Raw genomic sequence first — 23,892 nt, 5'->3', positions numbered from 1 at the left:
TTTTTTTTTTTTTTTTTTTTTTTTTTTTTTTTTTTTTTTATGGCATCCTGAGCAGATTTCTACACTGTTGTTAACAATTTTTGGCAGCAAGGTTAGGAAGAAAAGGTAACGTGGACAAAGACGCAGATCCTTGGGAGACTGTAACCTTGGCCAGGGAGAGGTTTCCTAGACTAGTAATGTACCCGATGACTGGGTTGGGGGCGGTGCTGACTTGGGGACCGTGCACCTTCAGTTCTCTCGGCAGGGCGATATACAAGCAGAGATCACAGGCTCGATCATCACAGAAGTTACTGTTAGTCGATGGGCTGGTGTCCGGGTCTTAGAGTTACTGAATATCTTAAGTATGTCGCTTGTCCCCTATCTTGCTGGGAGACCGTGGCCCTGGGCTTAGGAGCAAGTGATAAGGGAGGAGGTGAGAAGGCAGCGACAAGGCAGGGAGGCCAGTGAGCACAGATCAGGGCTCACAGTGGTGCTTTAAGGGCTGGGGAGGGCCCGCGCAATGCCCCAAAGGCCAAGAGCAAACTGGGGCAAGAGGAGGCATGCTTTTCCCGACTCTGGGTTTCTCAGCAGGATAATACAAAGCATAAATACTTAGATGCAAAGACGGAGAAAGTTAAAGAGTAGAAAGACAGCTGTAAATATTAGCAAGCTTCGTGGCAGGAGAGTGGGGCTGAGGAGCCCCTGAAATCAGAACACATTTACCGCAATGATTTAGGACACTGTGAAGGATGAAAGGAAGCTCAGAAGAAGGCAGAGCCAAAAATGAATATGCAAATCAGGATGCAAATGAGACATGCTGACTTTGGGCCAAGACTTTTTTTTTTTTTTTTACTTAGTAATGAAGGTTTGGTGATTACACTGATAATTATGCCCGTCTTATTTATGGTCATTACTCATAGTTGTGACAAAGGTTATTGCTTTTTACACATACATGTTGTTCACCCTCAGCTTGTTTGGGGTTTTCCATTTCTTTCCCAAGGTCCCAAGCAAACGATTCATGTGTAAACTTGAATCACCATGTATCCTGAAGATGGGAAAGATCATCCCTGTGACACAGCTCTCATCCAAGTTGACGTGTAACTCTCACAAAGTAAGCTCATCATCCAAGACTCTTTCCTTTTAGCAACTATCTACTCTTTCTAGGGTAAGAAATTGGTTACTCACAAGACAAATTGGGACTTTGACATAGTACGTGGGTCTGTGTGTGGCAAGCAGCCTAGAAGAAAGCTATAGCAGTTTGGGAGGAAAATCAGATTCTTCACTCCAGCTAAAATTATGTATCTTCTCTATCGCAGTTACTACAGTGGCACTGAAAATCTGCTTTTTTGAAAAATTTCCAAATTTCTATACCCCTTTTTTGAAAAACTCATGTATCTTTGATGGCCACTTGTGTAACCTGAGTTCCCTCTATCAGCAGGAAGCCAAAATCATGTATGGATTTTCTTATAAACACTGGGAAAAATAACAACAAATAAAACACCACGTATTTCCATTCAATAGAGAACTTTGGCTTCAAAAGTTTTCATAGATTATGTCAAGAAATATCTTGACATACCACTCTCTGGCAGATATCAGTACTTCTTCCTAAAAGTGATATTTCTGTCTAGTATATCTTTAATGATATATATATGTATACGTATCTATATATGTATACATATATATATGTATGTATATGTATATATGTATATATATATACATATATACGTATATGTATATACATATGTATACGTATATACGTATATATGTATACATATATGTATATATACGTATATATGTATACGTATATACATATATATATGGATACATATATATATATATACATATATATATATATATATATATATACACACACATATGTTAAATGAGCAGTAATTGTCATCCCAAAGAACTAATAGGGCAGTGTTAGTTCATTTTATAATAGATGGGTAAGAAATGAGAGCATATGTTCCAGAAACAAAGATTACATATCTTTAATTCTCCTTTTAAAATATGGTCTTGGGGTGCCTGGACAGCTCAGTCAGTTAAGTGCCTGTCTCTTGATTTCGGCACAGGTCACGATCTCACGGCTTATGAGTTCCAGCCCAAAGTCCGGCTTTGCGCTGACAGTGTGGAGCCTGCTTGGGCTTCTCTTTCCATCTCTCCCTCTGCCTCTCTCTCTCTCTCTCTCTCTCTCAAAATAAGTAAATAAATGTTAAGAAAAACATGGTTTTAATTAAGTGCTGAGAGTGTCTACTTTTTTTGATGTTTATTTATTTATTTTGAGAGAGAGAGAGAACTGGGGAGGGGCAGAAAGAGAAAGAGAATTCCAAGCTGCTACCTCGGGGCCCGACATAGGGTTCCATCTCACGAACAGTTAGATCATGACCTGAGCTGAAAGAGTTGGACGCTTAGTCGACTGAGCAACCCAGGTACCCCAAGAGTTTCTATTTTTTGAGAAGGAATAAGTAGGGCTATAAAATCCAGGAACCCCTGAGTCATATCCTGGTTCATTACTAAGCTAAATAATTTTGACAATTTACCTAACCTCTCTGAGCCTCTGCAAACATGGAGGCAACATATTTACCTTGTAAGGTCATTGTAAGGGTCAAAACTAATATGGAAACATTAAATTTTTTTTTAAAAAAGGGGTGCCTGGGTGGCTCAGTCAGTTGAAGGTCCGACTTTGGCTGTGGTCATGATCTCATGGTTCGTGGGTTCGAGCCCCGCGTCGGGCTCTGGGCTGACGACTCAGAGCCTAGATCCTGCTTCAGTTTCTGTGTGTGTGTGTGTCTCTCTCTGCCCCTCCCAGCTGTCTCTCTCTCAAAATATAAAACATCAAAAAATTTAGAAATAATGGTATGGAACATGGTAAGAAACCGATAAGTGGAATCTGATCTATATAAAATATGTGGCACAGTGTTGGAACCTAGCAGGTACTTAGTGAGTGGAGACTGATGACCACGGTCATCCATGTACCTGGTGAAAGTGCATCATGTTCTCATCAGGGTTTCCCCAGTCAAAAGCTTGGAACAGACCGGAATTAGCAGCCTGTGATAAAATAGAAATAAAAACACATTACGATGATATAAGGAAACAACACGCATTTAAAGACTGTAAACAGAGGCACACCTGGGTGGCTCAGTCAGTTGAGGGTCCGACTTCAGCTCAGGTCATGGTCTCATGGTTCGTGTGTTCAAGTCCCAAGCCGGGCTCTGGGCTGACAGCTCAGAGCCTGGAACCTGCTTCGGATTCTGTCTCCCTCTCTCTCTGCCCACCCCCCCCCACACACTCTCTCTCTCTGTCTCAAAAAATTTATAAATATTAAAATAAATAAAGACAGTAAGAAAATATACAAAGAGGATGACATTACATCCCACTCTTTAGGCACGAGAGCTAAAGTCCAGTAAAGATTAATAAGCTGGATAATAAGACTGATACGAGCCGATATAGGAATTCACAGAACTGACTGACCGTCTTTTACTCTCCTCTATACCTCTCCAGTGAAAATTCTCAGATAGCAATGTGTTTATTTTTTTAAGTTTATTTGTTTATTGAGAGGGAGAGGGAGGGAGAGAATGACTAGGGGAGGGGCAGAGAGAGAGAGAGAGAGAGAGAGAGAGAGAGAATCCCAAGCAGGCTCCGTGCTGTCAGCGCAGACCCCGACACGGGGTTGGAACTCATGAACTGTGAGATCATGACCATGACCTGAGCTGAAACCAAGTCAGACGCGGAACCGACTGCACCACCGAGGCGCCCTGACGACAACGTCTTCGGGTGTTATAACACTCTACAGAGGAACGTCTACGAGGATGCTGCGATTGAATGATTCTTGACCATCTTAGCTTCAGGAATCGTCATAATTTTTTTGAAAGAGGCACCAGCTGTTCATCGACATTGAAAAGTGACCGACGTTTTCCTACACGGCTGTGTCCAGTATCCCTGTCAGGGTGTCGTCACTACATTCCCTGTTCTTGAACACTTTTTGTTGCTCCTGAAGGGAACGTGTGCACGGAGTAGCTTCAGCGCTTCCCGTGTGAGGGGCTCTGTCCCCCCAGCAGCCAGCCGTGTCGTCAGGAGCGGGGCCACCTGCTGAGTGTCTGAGACACCGGGCACGCCACTTGGACATTTTCATGTTCAGACTTCCGCTACGAGAATGGAAACGGTCATACACCTGCACGCCTGGGGCTTCCTTCTTCTGTGACTTGCCACCCACGCTGGACCGAGGAAGGAGGTCACGTTCACGTTCACCTCACACGTTCCGGTAGGTGATTCTCAGTCTGTCCCACGGTTTTTGTTTTTGTTTTTGTTTTTTTCCTGAACTTGAATCTCAGAGATTTTTTTCCACACTCATTGATTTAATCCTGATGCTTCGTTTAAAATTATTCCCATCATGCTCTCTATTGACAGAGGCGGTCTGCTGCGGTCGTTTTTCAGCAATGGGAAGCAGCAGCGTGGGCTCCTTAAGTACCTGGGTTCTAGCAGCAAACAGACTTGGTCTCAGTCCAGGCTTAACGGATTATTGAATGTGTCATCCACGGCAAGTTACGTATCTCCCCTAATTCCTGTCTGTGAAATGGGAATGATAACATTCTCCTCATAGTGAAGATTCAATTGGGTGATGCATTAAACAGGGTGCTAGGGTGTAGCACCTAGAAATGCTCAGCAAACCTCTTTTTACTAACATTACTGCTCTTGTCATTGTCGTCACCCTTGCCGTAGCCGTCCGCATAACTTATGACCAAGTGTCTCACCTCATCCCCCTCCCCACCCCCCTGACTTATTTCTGTCCTCAAGAGGACTTTCTGCCACAGGAGAAGAGATCTTTTTAAGAGCAGTGAGCTGTGAGACACGTAAGGGACAGGCCAGGACATTTGTGGCATAAGGGGTATCGATGCCTTCGTGGAAAGACTGTTAAGAGAATTCAGTGAGACCGAAGGAAATCACACGTACGAACAGCAAGGACACATAGTAAGTGCTCAGGGAAAGTGAAATTGGAGTTGTGTTACCCACCACAGACCCTCTCTGTCTCCTCACCGGGGGGGAGACATTCTGTCCTGAGCATCTTTCTTCTGGCAGGAACTTGAGGGCTTATCTCCCGGGCGTGGAACTCTTCAAAGGAGTTCAGAAGTCCTCAACTAGTGTTTCAGGCGATCTACAGCAGTGATTCTCAACCGTAAAGCATGGAGCAAACTTATCGGGGTGGAGGTGAAAGTGTAAACTCGTAGGGATCTCGGATATGTCAAAACTTCGGGAAGACCCTTCTCTCTCCCCCCCCCCCCACCCATACACACACACACACACACACACACACACACACTCATCACACTTGGTTCAGAAAGCTGGGCCAATTGAATATGACTTCTCCCTGAACTTGCTGAATATTGAGCAATACGGTAGCACGCACACAAATTTAAACTGAGAGTGAAAACAGAAACCGTTAATCTATTTTCATCTCTATCTCATACTTAACTTGCACAGAGTAAAGCATTATTTCCACACTCTGAAATGGCCCATTCGCCAATAGGAGGATGCGCAGATCTTTCCGGAATAGCCTCGATCGTGTTATATAAAGTTCTGTTAGAACTGATGGTTTCCCCAAAGAGGAAGTACAAACCTTCCCTAGAAAAGGCAGTTGGGAGTAATCCAAAAATCAGAGTTCAGTCCGAATAGGTGGGAACCAGGCCCAAACACCAGCAACCGAGGACACAGAGAACAGAAGAGAGAACAGGGAATGAACACGAGTTGATGCTGATTTCGGAAGCATCCACCTGACAGAGGCAGGTGCCTGAAAAACCCCGCGATGGGCTCTGGGAGTCCTCCTCAGGGCTCTCGGGGCGATGTGTGTGCATCAGACCAGGAGTAGGGAGCACGTACCTGGGCCCAGTGCAGCATGGTCTGCACAGATGTTCCCGCAGAGCTCTGTGCCAAATAAACATCCAAGCGACTCTGCAAAGTGGAGATTATTTCTCACCGGGAGGCTAATCATATGACCACACCGCAAGTAAACTTGAATATTCTCTTTCTCTCTCTGGGGAATAAACACGGACCATGCCCTCTTTAAGAACTTTCTCCTCCCGTAGCTCTGTTCTGTCCTGTACAGTCTTCATAAAGCCCACAGAGGCCATCCCGCCGGTCAAAGACACGAACATGCCTTTTCTCTCCTGCCTCACCTCAGATGGCCCAAGAGTACAGGAGGGTTGAGGGTGTGAGAGCCCCAGTGACCTTCGTCACCCTGTGTTAAGTCCCAAAGGACATTCTGAGAGAGTTGTTCATCATGAGACATTGAGAAAAGATCTAAATGTTTCCTTTGCCTTCTGATTTTAAAAACATAGTGAGTATTCCACAGGGCTCTCTGAAAGTTTGTGGAACATAATCCATCCAGGATTGTAACCTCCACTGACATTTAGACTTTTTTTCTGGATTAAAAAAAAAAAACTTGATAGTTTTCATTGCCTTTTTTTTTTTTTACATTTTAGTATACAAAACGGTTATTTTTCCACCAAAGTGAGCACAGAAAGAGCATGGAGCTTAAAAAAAAAAACAAAAACAAAACACTACCCCTCATGAGCTAGCCAAACCTACTGAATCAATATCAAAATCTCCAGGGTTGAGTCCTGGACATGTGTATTCCTTCAAAGTTCCACAAACTCTACTCAGACATCCCTGGATATCCTCCACTAAAATAGACATCCTTGCAGAGATTCCATAGGCCGGCCCCCAACAGTTAAAAAAAAGGGGGGGGGGCAACTTGACTGTATAAATGTACAACGAGGGCCCTCAGTGAATGTTCTAGAGGGTCACGTTAGGAAGTCTTCCTCTGGCAAACTCTGAGGCCATGTCGAGAAGATGCTTTTGAAATTATCCCTCTTGTGTTTGCTTACAGCTCTTTGCCAGCTCTGCCTACATGATATGCTACCATCTAAGCGATAGGCATGTGCAATCCCCTCGGTAAACGGAGAAAACAGAAAAGGAGTGTGAAAAGGCAGGGGTTAAGGCATGCTTTGCATAAACGGCTATTTACAAATCTTGTCTGAAAGCAAGACAAGTGTTTAATCTGTGCTCTCCAGTAACAGAGGGAGACTAGGCTCTGGGTGGAAATCTGTGAGATAGTCGGAGACCACTTTCAACCATGTCCTGCTTCTGGTTTCAAAGATACCTCCTCTCTGGCTGGGGGTGAACAGTAGCTTTCCATCTTCCACCTCCCCCCTAGTCAGCTCATGGTGACTAAAGAAGAAAAGGATTTCAGCTGGAGAGGACTCCCCAAGAAACCCAACTGATCCCTCTCAGTGTCCCTTCAACTGTAAATCTGTAGCTATCATTGGAAGGCCATCCCTTAATCCCAATGGATTAAAGAAGTCAGTGGTTCACAAAATGACTATTTCTAGATCACCTATGAAGGTGGAAAATTGGTTTAAAAATTACAGATGCTTGGGCATACTGAAATTCTACTTCAGTAGGTCTGAGATAGACAGACCTCAGGCACAGCGAGATAAATTTCAAAACCATAGTCTTCATGTCAGTGGAGGACCTTTCCAATGGCGGCGCTTTGGCCAACAGCAAGGGTTGGTGAGAATGTTCAGTGGCAAAGCCTTCTCAAATCCTCCTGCTAAAGCAGGTGGAACCGCCTCCCGCCCCCCAGCTTCAGTTGGAAGCCATCAACATGTAATTTCAAATCAGGAGACAAAAAGGAGACCTTGAGATGTGGCTTTCGCGCAATTCAGAACACATTCTCCTCTCCTCTGTGCAACAAAATAATTGCTTTTCTGGATCCGACTACTTACACATACCATGTTTAAGTTTTTTGGGTCAAATCCACTCAAAGTAAACAGGAAGTTGCTGCAGAGATGACGGAATAGCTTCCGGTTGCATACCTTGGTGGCAATGAATTGGTCAAAAAAGGTATGAGGGTAGAACATCTTGTCACCAAATAACGCCTGCAAGATCAATTTAAGATGCCATCAGATTTCATGGATGTGGATGTCAAAAGTGGAAAGTGAGTGGTCATTCAGCCAAGGACTGGACAGAGGTGATATCTGCTCAGTGCTAGTCCTCAGTAAAATGGAAAGGCCTGGTAAATTTTGTTTTTGGTTCTCCCAACCCACCTTTGTGGTCTTCTCAACACATCTCATGATTCCCTTTCCCAAGGTCCTCTACTTGGGGTGTTTTTCAGAATGCCCTCTGAGAAATTAGCCACCGTAGGAAATTGATAAGGCTTTGGAGTCACAGATACCTTGGTTCGATTCTGGACTCTGTCTTTACACCCTAACGAAGTATTTAATTTCTATTATCCTGAACTTTCTCAATGATAAAATAAAAAATTAACATGCTATGTTGTGAAGGACTGTTGTCAAGATAATAAGTCATGTTTAAAAGGTACCTACTGAATCTTCTAGAACCTAGTAAACATTCCCCAAACAATAGCTATTATTACAAGTAGTGAATGATATAGACTTAATGAGCCATTCCTTCCAGAATCTTTTAGTAAACACTTCCAGAGGCAAAACTTAATCCCCCTAAAATGAATCTTTACTAGTGAAATTTCAGGCAATGTTGCCAGTGAGTTGAACTTACTTTTTGAACCCTAGGAATCCCTTCAAATTAGAACATACACTCATATCAAACTCCTGTACATATAAGACGAATCTTACCTTTGCTTCACAAAAACTAGTTTTATAATCTTAGGATAATAAACTAGATATGAGGATGAAAAAGTATCTTTTAATTCTTTTGGAAACATCCATTTACAGTAAAAAACAAAAACAAAAACAAACAAACAAAAAACAACCAAAACAAAACAAACCTCGCTTATCTTTTTCCTGGAATCCTTTATTGACTGGTGATTACAACAATCAATTAGATTAGATTAGAACAATAATAACTAGCATTTATTTTTATTGCATTAGTGCACGGCAAGATCTCAGGCTATCTTTGGTAAACTCGATCCGGTGAATTCCTCCTGGGTAGAGTTGGTTGAATTCTGAATTTGAAAAGTGGTTATTTTATATGATCAAAAGTAATCTTCATTTAATGGAATATTTGATATCCCATGGAATATTAATGAATCTATGATACACCATGACTTTATCTACCCCTTCCTACAGGAGAGGGGGAGGGAGGAAGGGAAAAAAAAAAAAGAGAGGCTATAATTGTTAAGCTAGTTCAAATCATATTTCTTTAGGTCGGGAAGGCAATAATTAACCATGGCAGACATTATCTAATTCATTCTGGCCTCTTATTCATTTTGTCTCAATCACTGGGACACTTGAACAATATATTAGATAATTTATTAATCCACTTATCAAATTGTAACTCTTCCTGTGTAACTGTCTACATGGTAATTAGTAATAGCCACAGACACAAAGAGAGAACTTTTTTTTGTTTTGTTTTTAAAGAATGGCTTCTTTAAAAAAAAAAAAAAAAAAAAAGACTTTATTTTTAAGTAATATCTATACCCGGGGCACCCGGCTGGGCTCGGTCGGTTAAGCATCCAACTCTTGATTTTGCTCAGTCATGCTCTCGCATTTGTGAGTTCAAGCCCCGCATTGGGCTCTGTGCTGACAACGACTCTCTCTCCCTCTCTATCTGCCCCTTCCCTGCTTGCTGTCTATTTCTCAATCAAAATAAAGAAAAATAAACTTAAAACAAAGTAATATGTACACATGGGGCTCAAACTTAAACCCTGAGATCAAGAGTCACGCGTTCTACCAACTGAGCCAGCCAGGTGCCCCTGAACTTACCTCTGAAAAGAATGTTTTCATCTATTCTGTTCTCAAGTGCAATAATCTAAATGGAGTGGCTGGCACATGAATACGTAGTGAAGGTAGGAAGCAGGGTCTGGTTTTCACCAGTGAACATTTTTCTTTTTCTTTTTAACATTAAAAAAAATGTTTTATAGTGTATTTGTTTATCTGGAGAGAGACAGCAACAGTGCGACCAGCGCAGAGCCCAATGGGGAGCTCAAACTCACAAAACCACGCGATCGTGACCCGAGCTGAAATTAAGAGTCCACTGCTTACCCGACGGAGCCACCCAGGCCTCCCCTAACATTTTTCGTTTTCAACGACCAATATCTTCATCATCCACCCTTGGCAGAAACTCCGTATGAAAAGGAAGTACCAGTTCAGAGAAGTGAGCAACCGTGGAAGCATGATGTGAAGAAAGAGGTTAGGGGCACCTGGGTGACTCAGTCGGCTAAGCGTCTGACTCTTGATTTCACCTCAAGTCATGACGTCACGGTTTGTGAGATGGAGACCCAAGTCGGGCTGTGCGCAGACAGCGTGGAGCCTGCTTGGGATTCTCTCTCTCTCTGACCCTCCCCCATTCACATGCACTCTCTCTCTCTCCCTCTCTGCGTCTCAAAATTAAATAAACACTCAAAAAGAAGAAGAAAGAGGTTCCATCTGCCATAAAAGACCCTTGTTCTTTATTCTGACAGCCGGTATTTCCAAATACTGGGTGAATTAGCATGGCAGTCGCTGACTTTACCTCTACACCCATGCATGAGTGACTCAGCAAAAACGGTCATCTATTTACCCAGGGACAAATAACTGCTCCTACCCCCTAACCTAAAAAGAGAGGAGAGTAACGCAGGCCAGCCAGCCACATAGCACCCATTTGTACAGCGTGGTAAACGTGGCTTGTAGAATGTAATTCCAAGTTCATTCTGGAGGGGGCGTGTGTGTCCCATAACAGCACAAGATTCTTCAATTTGCTCTTTCCGTAACTGGGTGAATTTAAAAAGGCACCACTTCTTTTGGGTACACGGCTCCATGCCGGGTCACATGACTTGCCAAGCCGACCATGGGCTGGATGCAGCTGTCTGTGGCTTGTTGAGCGGGGCACCCTAAGGATCCCGGACTGACTTCTTCAGGCTGGCATTGAAAAGGTGGGGGAAATAACTACACAGAAGAAAGAGCACCCACCATACATGACCTGGTCAGATCTGGGTTCAAGTTCTGGTTCTGTCACCCACTAGCTGGGTCATTCGGGACAGGCTGCTTAGGCTCTTTGAGCCTCACAGTTTTCTTTTAAGAAACGAAGACAATACTAACAATGCTCACTGTTTAAATAACATGTAAGGAGCAAAGGGTCAAAGCCAGCAAGATACAAGAACACGTAAATGCCCAGGGACCAAACAAGGGGCGGGAGCGAAGGAGGGGATAAACAACTGGCAAACAGGAAATCTGAAACGCCAAGTGCTGTGGCTTTGAATCCAAAATAAATTCAGTGAATACTACTAGATAATATCTACTGAATACCTGCTGTAGGCCTGGTACTATACTTAAACATGTATCATCTCAGTGACTCTCCCAAACAACTTGACAAATTTTTACCCATTTTTTTACTCATTCATCCATGCATGCGTGCATTCATTCATTCACTTTCAACTTTATTGAGGAATAATTGACGCCATAAGACACTAAACATCTTATAAACGAAAGTTTGTACACTTTGACCTACATTTCCCCATTTCTCCTTCCTCCAGCCCCTCGTAGCCACCGTTCTATTCCCCTTTTCTAGGAAATTGGCTTTTTAATATCAGATTCTACATATAAGTGATTCAGTACAGTATTTGTTTTTCTCTGTCTGGTTTATTTCATTTGGTGTTATGCCCCCCAGTTTCACCCATGTTGCAAATGGCTGTATTTCCTTACTTTCTTTTGGCTCTTTAACACTCTTTAAAATTTTCCCATTTTCTTTTGTTGAGAAATCTCTACACTGTTTTCCATAAGGGTTATACTAATTTACATTTCCACCAGCAGTGTATAAGGGCTCCCTTTTCTCAACATCCTTGCCAACATTTGTTATTTCTTGTCTTTTTGATAATAGCCATTCTAGAGGTGACTGGGTGGCTCAGTTGGTTAAGTGCCTTACTCGATTTCAGCTCAGGTCATTATCTCAGGCTTCATGAGTTCAAGACCCGCATCTGGCTCTTGGTTGGTAGCTTGGAGCCTGCTTGGAATTCTGTTTCCCTGTCTCTCTGCCCCTCCCCTGCTCATGATCTCTCTCTCTCTCTCTCTCTCTCTCTCTCTCTCAAAAATAAACATTAAAAAAGATAATAGCCATTCTAACAGGTAGGGGGTAATACTCCATTGTGGTTTTGATTTGCATTCCCGGATGGTGAGTGATGTTGAACATCTTTCCATGTACCTATTGGCCATTTGCATGTCTTCTTTGGGAAAATGCCCTTTTTAAAACTGGATTACTTGCTTTTCTGCTATTGAATTGTATGAGCCTTTTATATATTTTGGTTATTAATCCCTTATCAGATACATGGTTTGCAAATATTTTCTCCTATTCTGTAGGTGGCATTTTCCACATATTGAAATGTTCCCTTTGCTGTGCAGAAGCTTTTTGGTTAGTCCCATTTGTTTATTTTTGCCTTTATTGCTTGTTCTTTTGCTGTCTTACCCAGAAAATCATTGGCCAAGACCAAGGTCAAGGAGCGTTTTCCCTATGTTGTCTTCTAGGAGCTTTATGATTTCAAGTCTTAAATGTAAGTTTTTAATCCATTTCAAGTTAATTTTTGTGAGTGGTATAACATAAGGGTTCAGCCTCATTCTTTGGCACGTGGCTATATCCAGTTATCCAAACACCATGTACTGAAGAGACCATCTTTCCCCCACTGTGTCCATAGCACCCTTGTCAAAATTTAGTTGACAATAGGAGTGGGTTTCCTTCTGGATCCCTAACACACTGCTCTATGTACCTGTTTTTATGCTAGTACAATACTGTTTTTATTACTATAGCTTTGCAATATAGTTTGAACTCAGGAAGTGTGATGCCTTCACTTTAGTTCTATTTTCATAAGATTGGTTGGGCTATTTGGGGTCTTTGTATTTCCACACAAATTTTAGGATAGGGTTTTTTTTTTTTTTCTATTTCTGTGAAAAATACCATTGGGATTTTGATAGGGACTGCACCGAATCTGCAATTCACTTTGGGCTGTATGGACATATTAATGGTATTAATCCATCCAATTTGTGAACATAGGCTATCTTTTCATTTATCTGTGTCTTTGTGGGTTGTATCAGTATAGAATTGAATCCCCATGGGCTAATTTAATTACTTCTCACAAACCCAAATCTCTGGCTTCCGTAAAGATTATCTTACTTTTATCCGCTTTCACTGAAATCACTGAACACAAGGATCGCTCTTAGTCAGCCCTGGGAGAAGCCCATATCAATATGGAAGAGAAAAACACACTAAGCCACATGGACCAATTCACTTCAGCTGAATAACTGATCAGATTAGTTAGCCGTCAGCTAGCACAGAGAATCTGGACTTCAGGATATTGTCCAGATTTTGAGGACTTGACAGACTGAGAATCACTAAAAGCTGGACTTTCAGTGATGGGGGGAAGGTATGGTCTGTGCAAATCATGACAGCAACAAGCAGATGATATTTATTAAAAGCTTAGAACGTGCAAGTCTGGTTCTAAGGGATTCACATGTCTGACGTCAATCCTTAAAGCAGCCTTATGCGTGGGAACTATTATGATCCCCCCCTTTACAGATGAAGAAAATGATTCCCAAAACATTTCAGGTCTTGGCCAAATTTACCCAGCTAGCTAGGATCCAACCCCATGCCATCTGGCTCCGTGTGGTGATTTTAATTACTACTCCATACTTCTCCTGAAAAACCAAGGGCTGCCAGAGAGAAATTTAACCTACTAGATTAAACAAATCAATTAATCGAATCAACATTTGCTTTATCTGCGGTTGAGGAATGACATGGACAGAAGCCTGTAGATGTGTATTTAGACAATAGTGTATAATGGCATCGGAGTGAGCTCTCTGAACCCTGTTGGTAAAATTACACCACGGTACGTCTCTATCGATAGCTTATATCTGTTATCGTCTCAGAAGTTTATAAAATGCCATTTTGTCCAAGGTTCTCTTCTCTTGAAATCAGCGAAAACGGAGCTCATTTTAGTTACTACAGATTTAAACTTGGAGGAGCCACATACCTTGACTACTTTTCTGGAAAGAGTTGTTAATTTTTTCATAGGACTTTGGGTGTATTTCACCGTGATGACTGGAGCCAATGCGAAAAATATCTTAATCCTTTTAGCCAGCTCTGGATTTGTAGAGAATGCTATGAAAGCTGGAAGGGAAGAAGACACTAGTTTGTAGGTTTCGAACAATTCTTCATTCATCGTAAATGATAGCAAAAGTAGTCCTATTAAAAAGAACAACAACAGCAACTGAAAAAAAACAACAACAACTTACAGTAAGTACCATCTGTAGGAAGAATTCTCTAAACTTCTTAAGGGTGGAATTGACTAATTCAAAATACAGTGACTTTCCTGTCCCTGGAGAATTTAAGTCTACTGGTAGAGAGTGTTGCAGAAAGGGTTCAAACACCCACTGTGGGGCATACCTAGGTAAACCCCGAGAGCCATTCTCCTTTGGCCACGCTCCTTAATACTAGACAACATTGGGCTATGATTGTGGCTTCCCATTCAGTAGATGCGTGGAGATTTGAGCACGTTACCTCCCCACGCAAGTCTCTGCTTTCCCAATCTGCAAATGTGGAAAACAGGATCCTTCGCGGATGAATCTTTTGAATGTTAAATTACGTATGCATAAAACTGAAGGTATTATTTGGCATTCTCACCATTAGAAAGGATTTCCAAATTCAGTCGTTTGTAATACATGGATGATAGCGATCTCAAATGTTTGTAGGTCGCATGAGAGGTGTGGGGAAGATGCATCGCCTAGTACGGGCGTGGAAAGACCTACTTTACGCCAGAAACCTGATTAGGATCCAGATACAGAAAAGAGCCTGGTGGAAATGGTGTCGGTATCGTTGAGGCGTCTAGCTAATGGGGATCAGGGAAGGGAGCGAGGTGCCTCGTGGCATTGCCCACACGGCCTCAGTGCCTCTCGGAACTGCAAAAAACACTGATGGTGACATTTCATCCCCACGATCTGTAATTCTCTGCTTTCTTTTTGGTGTCCTCATTAGACTGCAAGCTCTTTAAGGGAAAGATGCATATGATTTTTGTCTCTACCTCCCCAGCATCTAAACCGGTGTGACAAATGTGTGTGGTATACACAAATGAATAATTCTCTCTCCCTCGGGCTTAGCTACCAATCTCCAACAATCTCCAAATTCAACCGGGGGGGGGGGGGGGGGGCCCTCTGCGCAGTGTCTCTAGCTTGTGGACTCGACCTGGGAAACCCTCTGGCTGGTTTCTGAAGAGTAACTAAAACAAGGATGACAACCGGGGGGGGCAGGGGGGGGGGCACGTGTGTGTGTGTGTGTGTGTGTGTGTGTGTGTGTGTGTATCCCGGTTGTCATCCTTGTTTTAGTTACTCTTCAGAAACCAGCCAGAGGGTTTCCCAGGTCGAGTCCACAAGCTAGAGACACTGCGCAGAGGGAGGTAGCCCTGACCCCTTCCATGAACACAGAAGGTCCTCTGACACTCTCAGGTCACCCCTGCCCACACACACCGATGGTGGTGCCTTGGGAGTGGCCCACGTAGTAGAGTCGCTCTTGTCCCGTTTTCTCTGCAATAAAATTGATTGTGGCTGGAAGGTCGTAGTTAGCCATCTCATCCAAACTGCCAAAGAGAAAGAACAACAAAATTGGAGAAAAAACACCTCATTGTCAGGCCTACATTGTTCGAATACCTTTACTGCAGCCACAGATACTTGGCGCTTGTCGATTTAAGACTGGAGTCAATATATATAGCATTAGGCATCTCTGCAACTTCTGAGGATGTCACCTTGATTGCAAGAGTAACAGGGTTAAGAGACCAGAGTCAGAAAAATCTGCTTTGCAGAGGCCCACAGAGGATCTTCCTGTAAGGCTGGTCATGTTTCACCTCACTCTACGGCAGATTTACCAAACTCCCTTGAAAAGAACAATTCCTGGAATGCCTACGTTGTAAACAGAATAAAGCAAGTAGATTTGTAGACCTCAGCCTGGACAGACTGCCTCGGAATTTCCGGGGAAGAGGCCTGGTAATCTGCACGTTTTCGCAGGGCCTTTCTTCCTGTGCAGAGTTGGGAAAACGCTCCCCTAGGGCATATCCTCATGCTGTCTGTCATCACCCGTGACACAACAGCACTGGGGTGTGGAGTCAGGAAATGCCATGTGGCTTCTAAGAATGAAACCAAGGAACAAATGACTTCAGGGACCTTCAAGGCAGGCTTCTTAGCTCCTGTGTCAGCACGGGGCTTCCTGCTGTAATGAAGCAGCCGTGCCCCAGGGGCACTGCTCCTCAGTCATTCTGTGGTCAGGCTTTCTCTTTCTTTCTCCGGGACCTGGCTCCAGGGACGGCTTCAGCCCCGCCAGCCTATGGTTTGTTCACTACGGAGTGAATCAACATTTAAAATACCATTTGCGCAAACTCTCTCTAGGCTCCCTCTTGGCTTATCAGGGATGTCTGGCTCCCAGAATTTTCGCCCAGAATCTTGTTTCTGGTCCCATTTCTCGATTGGTTTCCTTTTTCCTCTTTAGTAAGCACACCTTGTAACCTTCCTCTGGGGTCCACACTGACAAAGTGAGAGTCCTGGAGTTAACCTTCTAAAGATGACCTTTGCGTTTTGATTTTTTTTTGCATATATACCTTGCACACACACGCCCTCCAGACACCAACACATGGGCTTTTTATTTCTTTTACTTATTAATTTTTTTTTTAATTTTTAAATTTTAAAGCTGGCTTTAAATTGAAGCTGGCTCCAGGCTCTGAGCTGTCGGCACAGAGCCCAACGCGGAGCTTGAACTCACGAGACATGAGATCATGACCTGAACGGAAGTCAGATGCTTAAATGACTGAGCTACCCAGGTGCCCCAACAAGTGGGATTTTTAAAACAAATACCAGTGCAATGAATAAGGACAATTTCTTCAGAGCCTGGGTAGAGGAAGATACGTTTGTTTCTTTCTTGAGTATTCCACTGGGTGTGTTTGCACAGTAAGGGAAAAATCAAAGGGTGTTGGTCCATATAAATGAACAAAGCAGGGGCACCTGGGTGGCTCGCTTGGTTGAGCATCCGACTTTTGGTTTCAGCTCAGGTCATGATCTTGTGGATTGTGACATCAAGCCCCACATTGGGCTCTGCGCTGACAGCACGGAGCCTGCTTGGGATTCTCTCTCTCCCTCTCTCTCTGCCCCTCCCCTGCTTGTGCTCTCTCTCTCTCTGTCTCTCTCAAAATAAATACACATTAAAAAAAATAGATAAATGAACAAAGTACACACTTCATCAGTACGTATCTCTTTACCTGAAGGCCCAGAATTCTCGTGATTTGGGTGAAAATTTCAAGTGTTTTCTGGACCAGGTGTTTCCCCGGCTGTTCCCCAGCCACACGTCATAACCGATGTCTGCCAGAAGGAAAGCCAAGCTGTTGTTCGGAAGGTTGCAAATCCAGTTACTGGCAGAAGCAATTAACCCGTGTTGCAAATACACGACAGGCTTTGGAGCTGCAAGACACAGGCGACAAGAATTTCATGTCTGAACCCTCTGAGCATCTATAGGAAAATTCTGTTCCTGACTTCCTCTGATATAGGACAGAGGTTAAGGGATGAAATGTGGCACGGGGTAAACCTGGGTTCTAGTCTTTTATGAACTACTTACTTGGGCAAGTTATTTATCCTCTCGTGTCTTGTTTTCCTCCTTGTAAAATTTTGATTTAAATAATATATTGTGTTTTCCATAGGTGCTGGAGTCAGGCTGTTCTTGCTTAGAATCTATTCCTCCCAGCACTAACCCCTTTGTGCCTCAGTTAACTGATCTGTATAATGGGCAACAGTAACAAATGCTATCTCATAGTAGAGTCACAGGAATGAAATTAGGATAAAAATACATAAAAGACTGTCCAACACAATAAATCATTTCCCCTATTATTATTATTACTTCTACGAATAACATTTTATTTCTTAAGGAGTCTCTGTTTAGAAAACTAAATTTTTCTCAAAATAATAACAGAAACAATAAACATGCCAATTTTGAATATTGACGAATGCCAGGCACTAGGCTAGATTTTACACACAACCGCATCGTTTCATTTACATCGCCGGGAAGCAAAATGCAGAGACGTTCAGTGAAATGTTGTGTGACATAAAGTTGTTAACTTGATATAAAAGTCCTGCTCACAATGTAGAATTGGAGTAGCTTGACCGAGGAGAAAAGAAAAGGAGGAGGTAGGGAAGTGGTGTTGAGACACAGACAGTAGAGAGAGAAGGGACTGCCATGTCCCTGGCTTTTACAAATTGTTTGTGGTCCTGTGCTGGTACCCACGACCCCCTGAGCTCACTGTGGCGCTAGCCCAGCTTCCTGAGATCAGACAGGCTACACGGGGAGATACTCTGGAAGAGGTTCTGGCCACCACGACCCAAGGAACCGAAGTCTATGTCCATTCAATCGAACTTTCCAGGGAATGGAAAGAAGAGGTGTTACTAATTCTCCTAAATCATTGCCAAAGAGCAGTCAGAGGCCGTAGGCCGTCCCTGATCTGAGCCCCCACAGCTTCTCATCGTACAGACAGCCGTCCAGCTCATGTGTCTTGGCAGCTACCTTGCCTGGCAGAACTGAAATCGAGTTTGGGCAGACAGAGTTCTCACGAGTGTTTACAAAGGTCATGGAGTTTTCTGGGGGCTGGCGGTTGGTTCTATAAAGTCAACAACATCTCCCTCTGTTTTTGAAAAGCTAGATTTTCTCTTCACATGATTAAGGATTGTGATACTGGGAGGTTTTGTTATACAACACTCCAAAGTATCGAAGGAGCTAAGAAATGAGAGAAGAAAGCAAATAGTGACCTTGCTAAGTGACTTCCTCTTTCCTCTACAGGGATCCATCTTGATTGTAGGGAACTAGAAATGGGTGTTTAATTAAGTTTAAGTATAGTACAAATAGGGTCAGACTTGCTTCAAAAATTTTTTAATATTGGGGCGCCTGGGTGGCTCAGTCGGTTAAGCGTCCGACTTCTGCTCAGGTCACGATCTCGCGGTCCGTGAGTTCGAGCCCCGCGTCGGGCTCTGGGCTGATGGCTCAGAGCCTGGAGCCTGCTTCCGATTCTGTGTTACCCTCTCTCTCTGCCCCTCCCCCGTTCATGCTGTGTCTCTCTCTGTCTCAAAAAAAAAAAATTAAAAAAAATTTTTTTTAATATTTATTTATTTTTGAGAGAGAGAGACACAGAGCAGCAGGGGAGGGGCAGAGAGAGAAAAGGAGACACAGAATCGGAAGCAGGTTCCAGGCTCTGAGCTGTCAGCACAAAGCCCGACGCAGGGCTCGAACCCACAGACCATGAGATCGTGACTTGAGTTGAAGTCGGACGCTTAACTGACTCAGCCACCCAGGAGCCCCGGGTCAGATTTACTTCAAAAATGAAGTCCCAATGCCTTAGGAAGAGAACTAATTACAAATGAAGTAAGTTGAAAAGCTATCATAGTAGCTGAAGCAAAAGATGGTGATCATGTCCAAGCTGAGAGGAGTTTTTGGAGGAGAGAGAAATTTAGAGGCAAAATTGATAGATCTTGGTGATTGGCTGGATATAGGAAATGAGGGAGAAAAAAGTGTCAAGGTGACTCTTAGGGTTCTGGTTTTTAAGCCTGAAGAGAGGGTATCTCTAGAATACCCTGTGTGTGTGTGTGTGTGTGTGTGTGTGTTTTGGAAGGAAGACAAAATGATGGAGAAAAAAAAAGACTACATAAACAGTATACGATTGACTTTTGAACACCATAGGTTTGAACATTGTTGGGTCCCCTTATGTGTGGATGTTTTTTTGAGAAATACAGTACAATACTAGAAATGTATTTTCTATTCCCTAAGATTTTTCTAACAACATTTTCCTTTCTCTACCCTACTTCATTATAATAATACAATATATAATATGTATAACGTACAAAATATATGTTAATTGACTGTCTATGTTCTTGATAAGGCTTCCGGTCAACATTAGATTATTAGTAGTGAAGTTTTGGGGGAGTCAAAAGTTATATGTGAGCGTTCAGCTGCTTGGAATGGGGGTAATAGTGTCCCTCACCTCCCTGTTGTTTTAGCCAACTGTATATCTAACTGCTTTCAAAAGTCCCAAGGATTATACGTGTGAAATGGAGTCTAGCGATGGAGGTGATGAGTTTCTTCTGGAACAGGCCAGACTATTTCAGAACAAAGGCTACCCTGGTACCGTGAGGAGACCTAGGAATCTCTGCTTTAGGCATGATTCCTTCCAAAACAAAATAAATCCTACTTTTTCTTGGACATCCTCTTCCGTGGGGAATCCTGTAAATTCCGAGGACGTAACCATCCTTGGTCACAACGTCATACTCTTCATAAGGATAACCCCAGTAGGAAATAATCTGGCTCTGAAAAGAGGGGAGGAAAATAGACACATTCATGATGTCATGTCTTGATAAACTGTAATGTGGTACTTTAAGTTATACAACTACTGTTCCATGACGTCCTGGGACAGAATGCAGCAGGAAAATCAGGATAACTTGAGGAGGGTTTTAGGAAGAGGTTGCATACAGAAGCATGGGAAGGCGAGGTAAGGTGACCGTACATCCTGGTTTGCCTGGCTTGGTATGACGAATGCACCCAGGGTTCACTCTCAAAACGTTTGCAAACGAATTATATGGTCATCTGATGAGGGAAACCATGGGGGATTGTGTGGTACCCTGTGGCTAGTTACGAGTGAGTTGTTCCCAACCCCCCATGAAGGGAGGTGGGAGAAAGTGGTCACCAGGCCCAGAGTGAGATAGAGAGAAAAGGGCACATGGAGAGGAAGTATGGCCTTTGGCAGAAGGGCACGGCCCGCTTAGGGTGACCTCATGGAGGAATCCAGGGCAATAAATCATCTGATCTCAGCCTCCTTCCGCCTTCTGCTCTCCTGCTCAAGATCTCAGTTGGCTGAACTGAACTGAAAACCAAAGTCAAGGGAACTTGTTGCCTCACTTCTGACAGGTCAGCTTCTTGGGCAGACAGAAAGGTGTGGAGAAGACAGAGCGGACCCAGATAAAAGAAACGTCCCACAGAGATACACACGCAGGAGGGGAAGTACCGTTTACTGGTCATCTTCCGCACAGAGCAGTTTATGTCCCCTGCTTGTTTAATCCTTACAACAGGTCTTTGAGATGGGATTATACCCATTGTACAGCTGCAAGAACAGTGTCAGCAAGATGAGCAATCTACCTGAAACTGTAGTCTAGGAAAAGCTAAGGACAAAATGAAAGTCTGAGTAAGTTGAGCTCCAAAGCTCACGCCTTTGCCACAGGATTCTGCATTTGCCCATGCAACGTGCACCAGACATGTGCATATATTATGGGACTATTTAAAACAGTGGTCATGAGCCTAGATTCTAGAGACAAACTGCACGGCATCGAATTCCCGCTCTTTCTCTTGTTAGCCAGGCAACTTTGGGCAAGTTATTTAACCTTTTTGTCCCTCGTTTCCCTCAACCGTAAAATAAAAATAATACTAGTGTTTTTTCACAGATTTGCTCTGAGGGTTATACATAAAATATCTAGAACGATGCGTGGCACAACGTAAGTGCTCTAGAGATGTTTATAATTCTTGTTATCTTTATAGAATAATTAAGAACCAAAAAGCACCCAGGCCGGGAAGGAAGAGAATGTGTGCGAATATGACAGGAAGAGGGAAATTTCGATACGAGGACATATAGCCATGGACTGTGAGTTCAGCCATGTAGGAGGTTAGGGGCACCTGCTGGATAGTGTGGAGAGAGGAACACACAGGAGACAATAATTAGAAACTTTGACAATTTCATTCTTCTTAAAGTTCTAACACAAACTTGGCACTGGTGAGGACATCGATGGTGCATAAGGTATACAAGCTGTGGAGCATCCCATTGGAATGAAGCCCTAATGGTGGACATTGTCAGTCATTTGCCTCTTTTTCTTTTTCTCTCTTCCTTCCGTCCTTCCTTCCCTCCTTCCTCCCTTCTTTCCTTCCTTCCCTCCTTCCTTCCCTCCTTCCTTCCTTCCTTCCTTCCTTCCTTCCTTCTTTCCTCCCTCCTTCCCTTCTTCTCTTCCTTCCTTCCTTTATTCCCTCCCTCCCTCCCTCTCTTCATTCCTTCCTTTATTCCCTCCTTCCCTCACTTCCTTCCTTCCTTTCTTCCCTCCCTCCCTCTCTTCCTTCCTTCCTTCTTTCCTCTCTCCCTCCCTCCCTCTCTTCCTTCCTTCCTTCCTTCCTTCCCTCCTTCCTTCCTTCCTTCCTTCTTTTCTTCCTTTCCTCCCTCCCTCCTTTCTTTCCCTCCTTCCCCCTTTTCTTTCTTTCTTTCTTTCTTTCTTTCTTTCTTTCTTTCTTTCTTATATTCTTTGACTAGCACACTATTCCATCCCACTTTTGATATAAATTTAATATAAATTTCTGATATAAATACATTTTGATATAAAGGTCATCAGTATGAACTCTTGAGACTGTTCTTCAGGAAACCACCATCAGATGGTACCTCAAGCCACCAGGAAAGGGAATATTACTGGCCCAACTTGGCTTGGGTCTTTCAAAGCTTAGATTAGTAACTTTCAGCTACTGGCTAACCACACCAGGGAAAGGGGAGGAAGCACAGATTTAGTCGATGTAGAACTGGTTGTAGACAAGCACATCGATTATATCTAAATTATTGTATATAAAATGATGATAAATTACTACTTCTTTATCTTAATGTTTTCTTTTCTTAATGAATGACTTACAATATTCATAGTAGCCTCAGGATTTGTGATGCCTCCTTTCTTGTGATAACCATGTATAGGTCCAAGAAGAAGCATCCAGTAGGCTGCTGCTAAAAGCTGCCACATTGGGGGTCTTCCTGGGAAAGAAAATATTAACATACGTGTCATCAAACAGAATTCTGAAAGTGAACTTTGCTGGAATCCTTCTATAATACTACTGCGGGAGAGCATGGGAACATGCTTCTAGGTTCCACTTTACCAGGCAATAAACTTAATATTCAAGACTCATTCCATGAAAAATCAGAAAGTATAAATTTTTACTAAGAAAGAAGGAAGGAAAGAAGGAAAAAAAGAAAGGAAGGAAGTCAACTTCAAGTAAGTCTCCAATAGACAGCTGAACAAAAGAAGGGAATGTAGAATTTGCAGAAAGAGAAATATAATGGCCAATATATTAACAAAGCACACTTAATATCTCTAGTTATCAGATAATGTAATTCCTTTTCTTCTGATCAGGGGAGTGAGTGCTGGCATAACCTTTATGGAGAGAAATTTATTAGCATGTCTTGCAAATTTAAAAATATTCATCAGGGCGCCTGAGTGGCTCGGTCGGTTAGGCATCCGACTTCGGCTCAGGTCATGATCTCACGGTCCATGAGTTCAAGCCTGTGCTGTGCTGACAGCTCAGACCCTGGAGCCTGTTTCGGATTCTGTGTCTCCCTCTCTCTCTGCCCCTCCCCTGTTCATGCTCTATCTCTCTCTGTCTCGGAAATAAATAAACGTTAAAAAAAAAATTTAAAAATATTCATGCCTTATTGCTTCTTGGCCTTTTGGCTAAGATCTGTTCTTTTCAGTATAATATCTGATGCATCTTTTATCTGAAGACAATATATTAAATAGATTTTTGGAACTAGAAGAGGGAATAGGAGCTTGCTCTGTTCCCTCCATGCATCAACCTGGTATTGCTGTAAGTCCAGGAACGGTGCACCCCCTGGGGGGAACAAAAAAAAATTCGTATCTTTCACTCAGTAATTCTATCTCCAGCAGTCTAGCCAAAGGAAAAACAATATATGTGTAATAATAAAAAAATATATTATAAAATCATTCCTGATTATGTATCTTAATATAGTGAAATTTACCACATAAGAGATCGATAAAATAAATTATGGGTGAGAAAGAATGGAATTGTTCAGCCACCAAGTATGTTTATAAGTGTTATGTGAAATTTCTATTATATAATATTGAGAGAAAAGCGATGTGAATTGTGCATATATTT

At 42.8% G+C, this 23,892-nt stretch overlaps 1 protein-coding gene and 1 pseudogene across 2 annotated transcripts in view; one reads left to right on the top strand and one right to left on the bottom strand.

The window, feature by feature from the left end:
* The window catches only part of LIPK (lipase family member K), a 25,535-nt gene extending 2,790 nt beyond the window's left edge, over positions 1–22,745 (bottom strand). Inside the window, exons 1-8 of one of the 2 annotated variants that reach the window (XM_049644949.1) lie at positions 22,641–22,745; positions 20,180–20,294; positions 17,213–17,411; positions 15,438–15,547; positions 13,949–14,085; positions 7,767–7,913; positions 5,854–5,925; positions 2,956–3,027 (exon numbers count right to left, since the gene is read on the bottom strand). In XM_049644949.1, the coding sequence (XP_049500906.1) occupies positions 2,956–3,027; positions 5,854–5,925; positions 7,767–7,913; positions 13,949–14,085; positions 15,438–15,547; positions 17,213–17,411; positions 20,180–20,294; positions 22,641–22,745 (957 nt within the window). The remainder of the gene's footprint in view (positions 1–2,955; positions 3,028–5,853; positions 5,926–7,766; positions 7,914–13,948; positions 14,086–15,437; positions 15,548–17,212; positions 17,412–20,179; positions 20,295–22,640) is intronic. The other variant, XM_049644950.1, reaches the window with a different exon arrangement.
* A 685-nt stretch (positions 22,746–23,430) lies between these two features.
* LOC125933587 (uncharacterized) lies at positions 23,431–23,609 on the top strand (annotated as a pseudogene).
* Positions 23,610–23,892: the final 283 nt, after the last annotated feature.

Source organism: Panthera uncia, chromosome D2 (genome assembly GCF_023721935.1).
Source record: "Panthera uncia isolate 11264 chromosome D2, Puncia_PCG_1.0, whole genome shotgun sequence".
Classification (NCBI taxonomy): Eukaryota; Metazoa; Chordata; class Mammalia; order Carnivora; family Felidae; genus Panthera; species Panthera uncia.
This window is presented reverse-complemented; position numbering and strand designations above follow the sequence as displayed.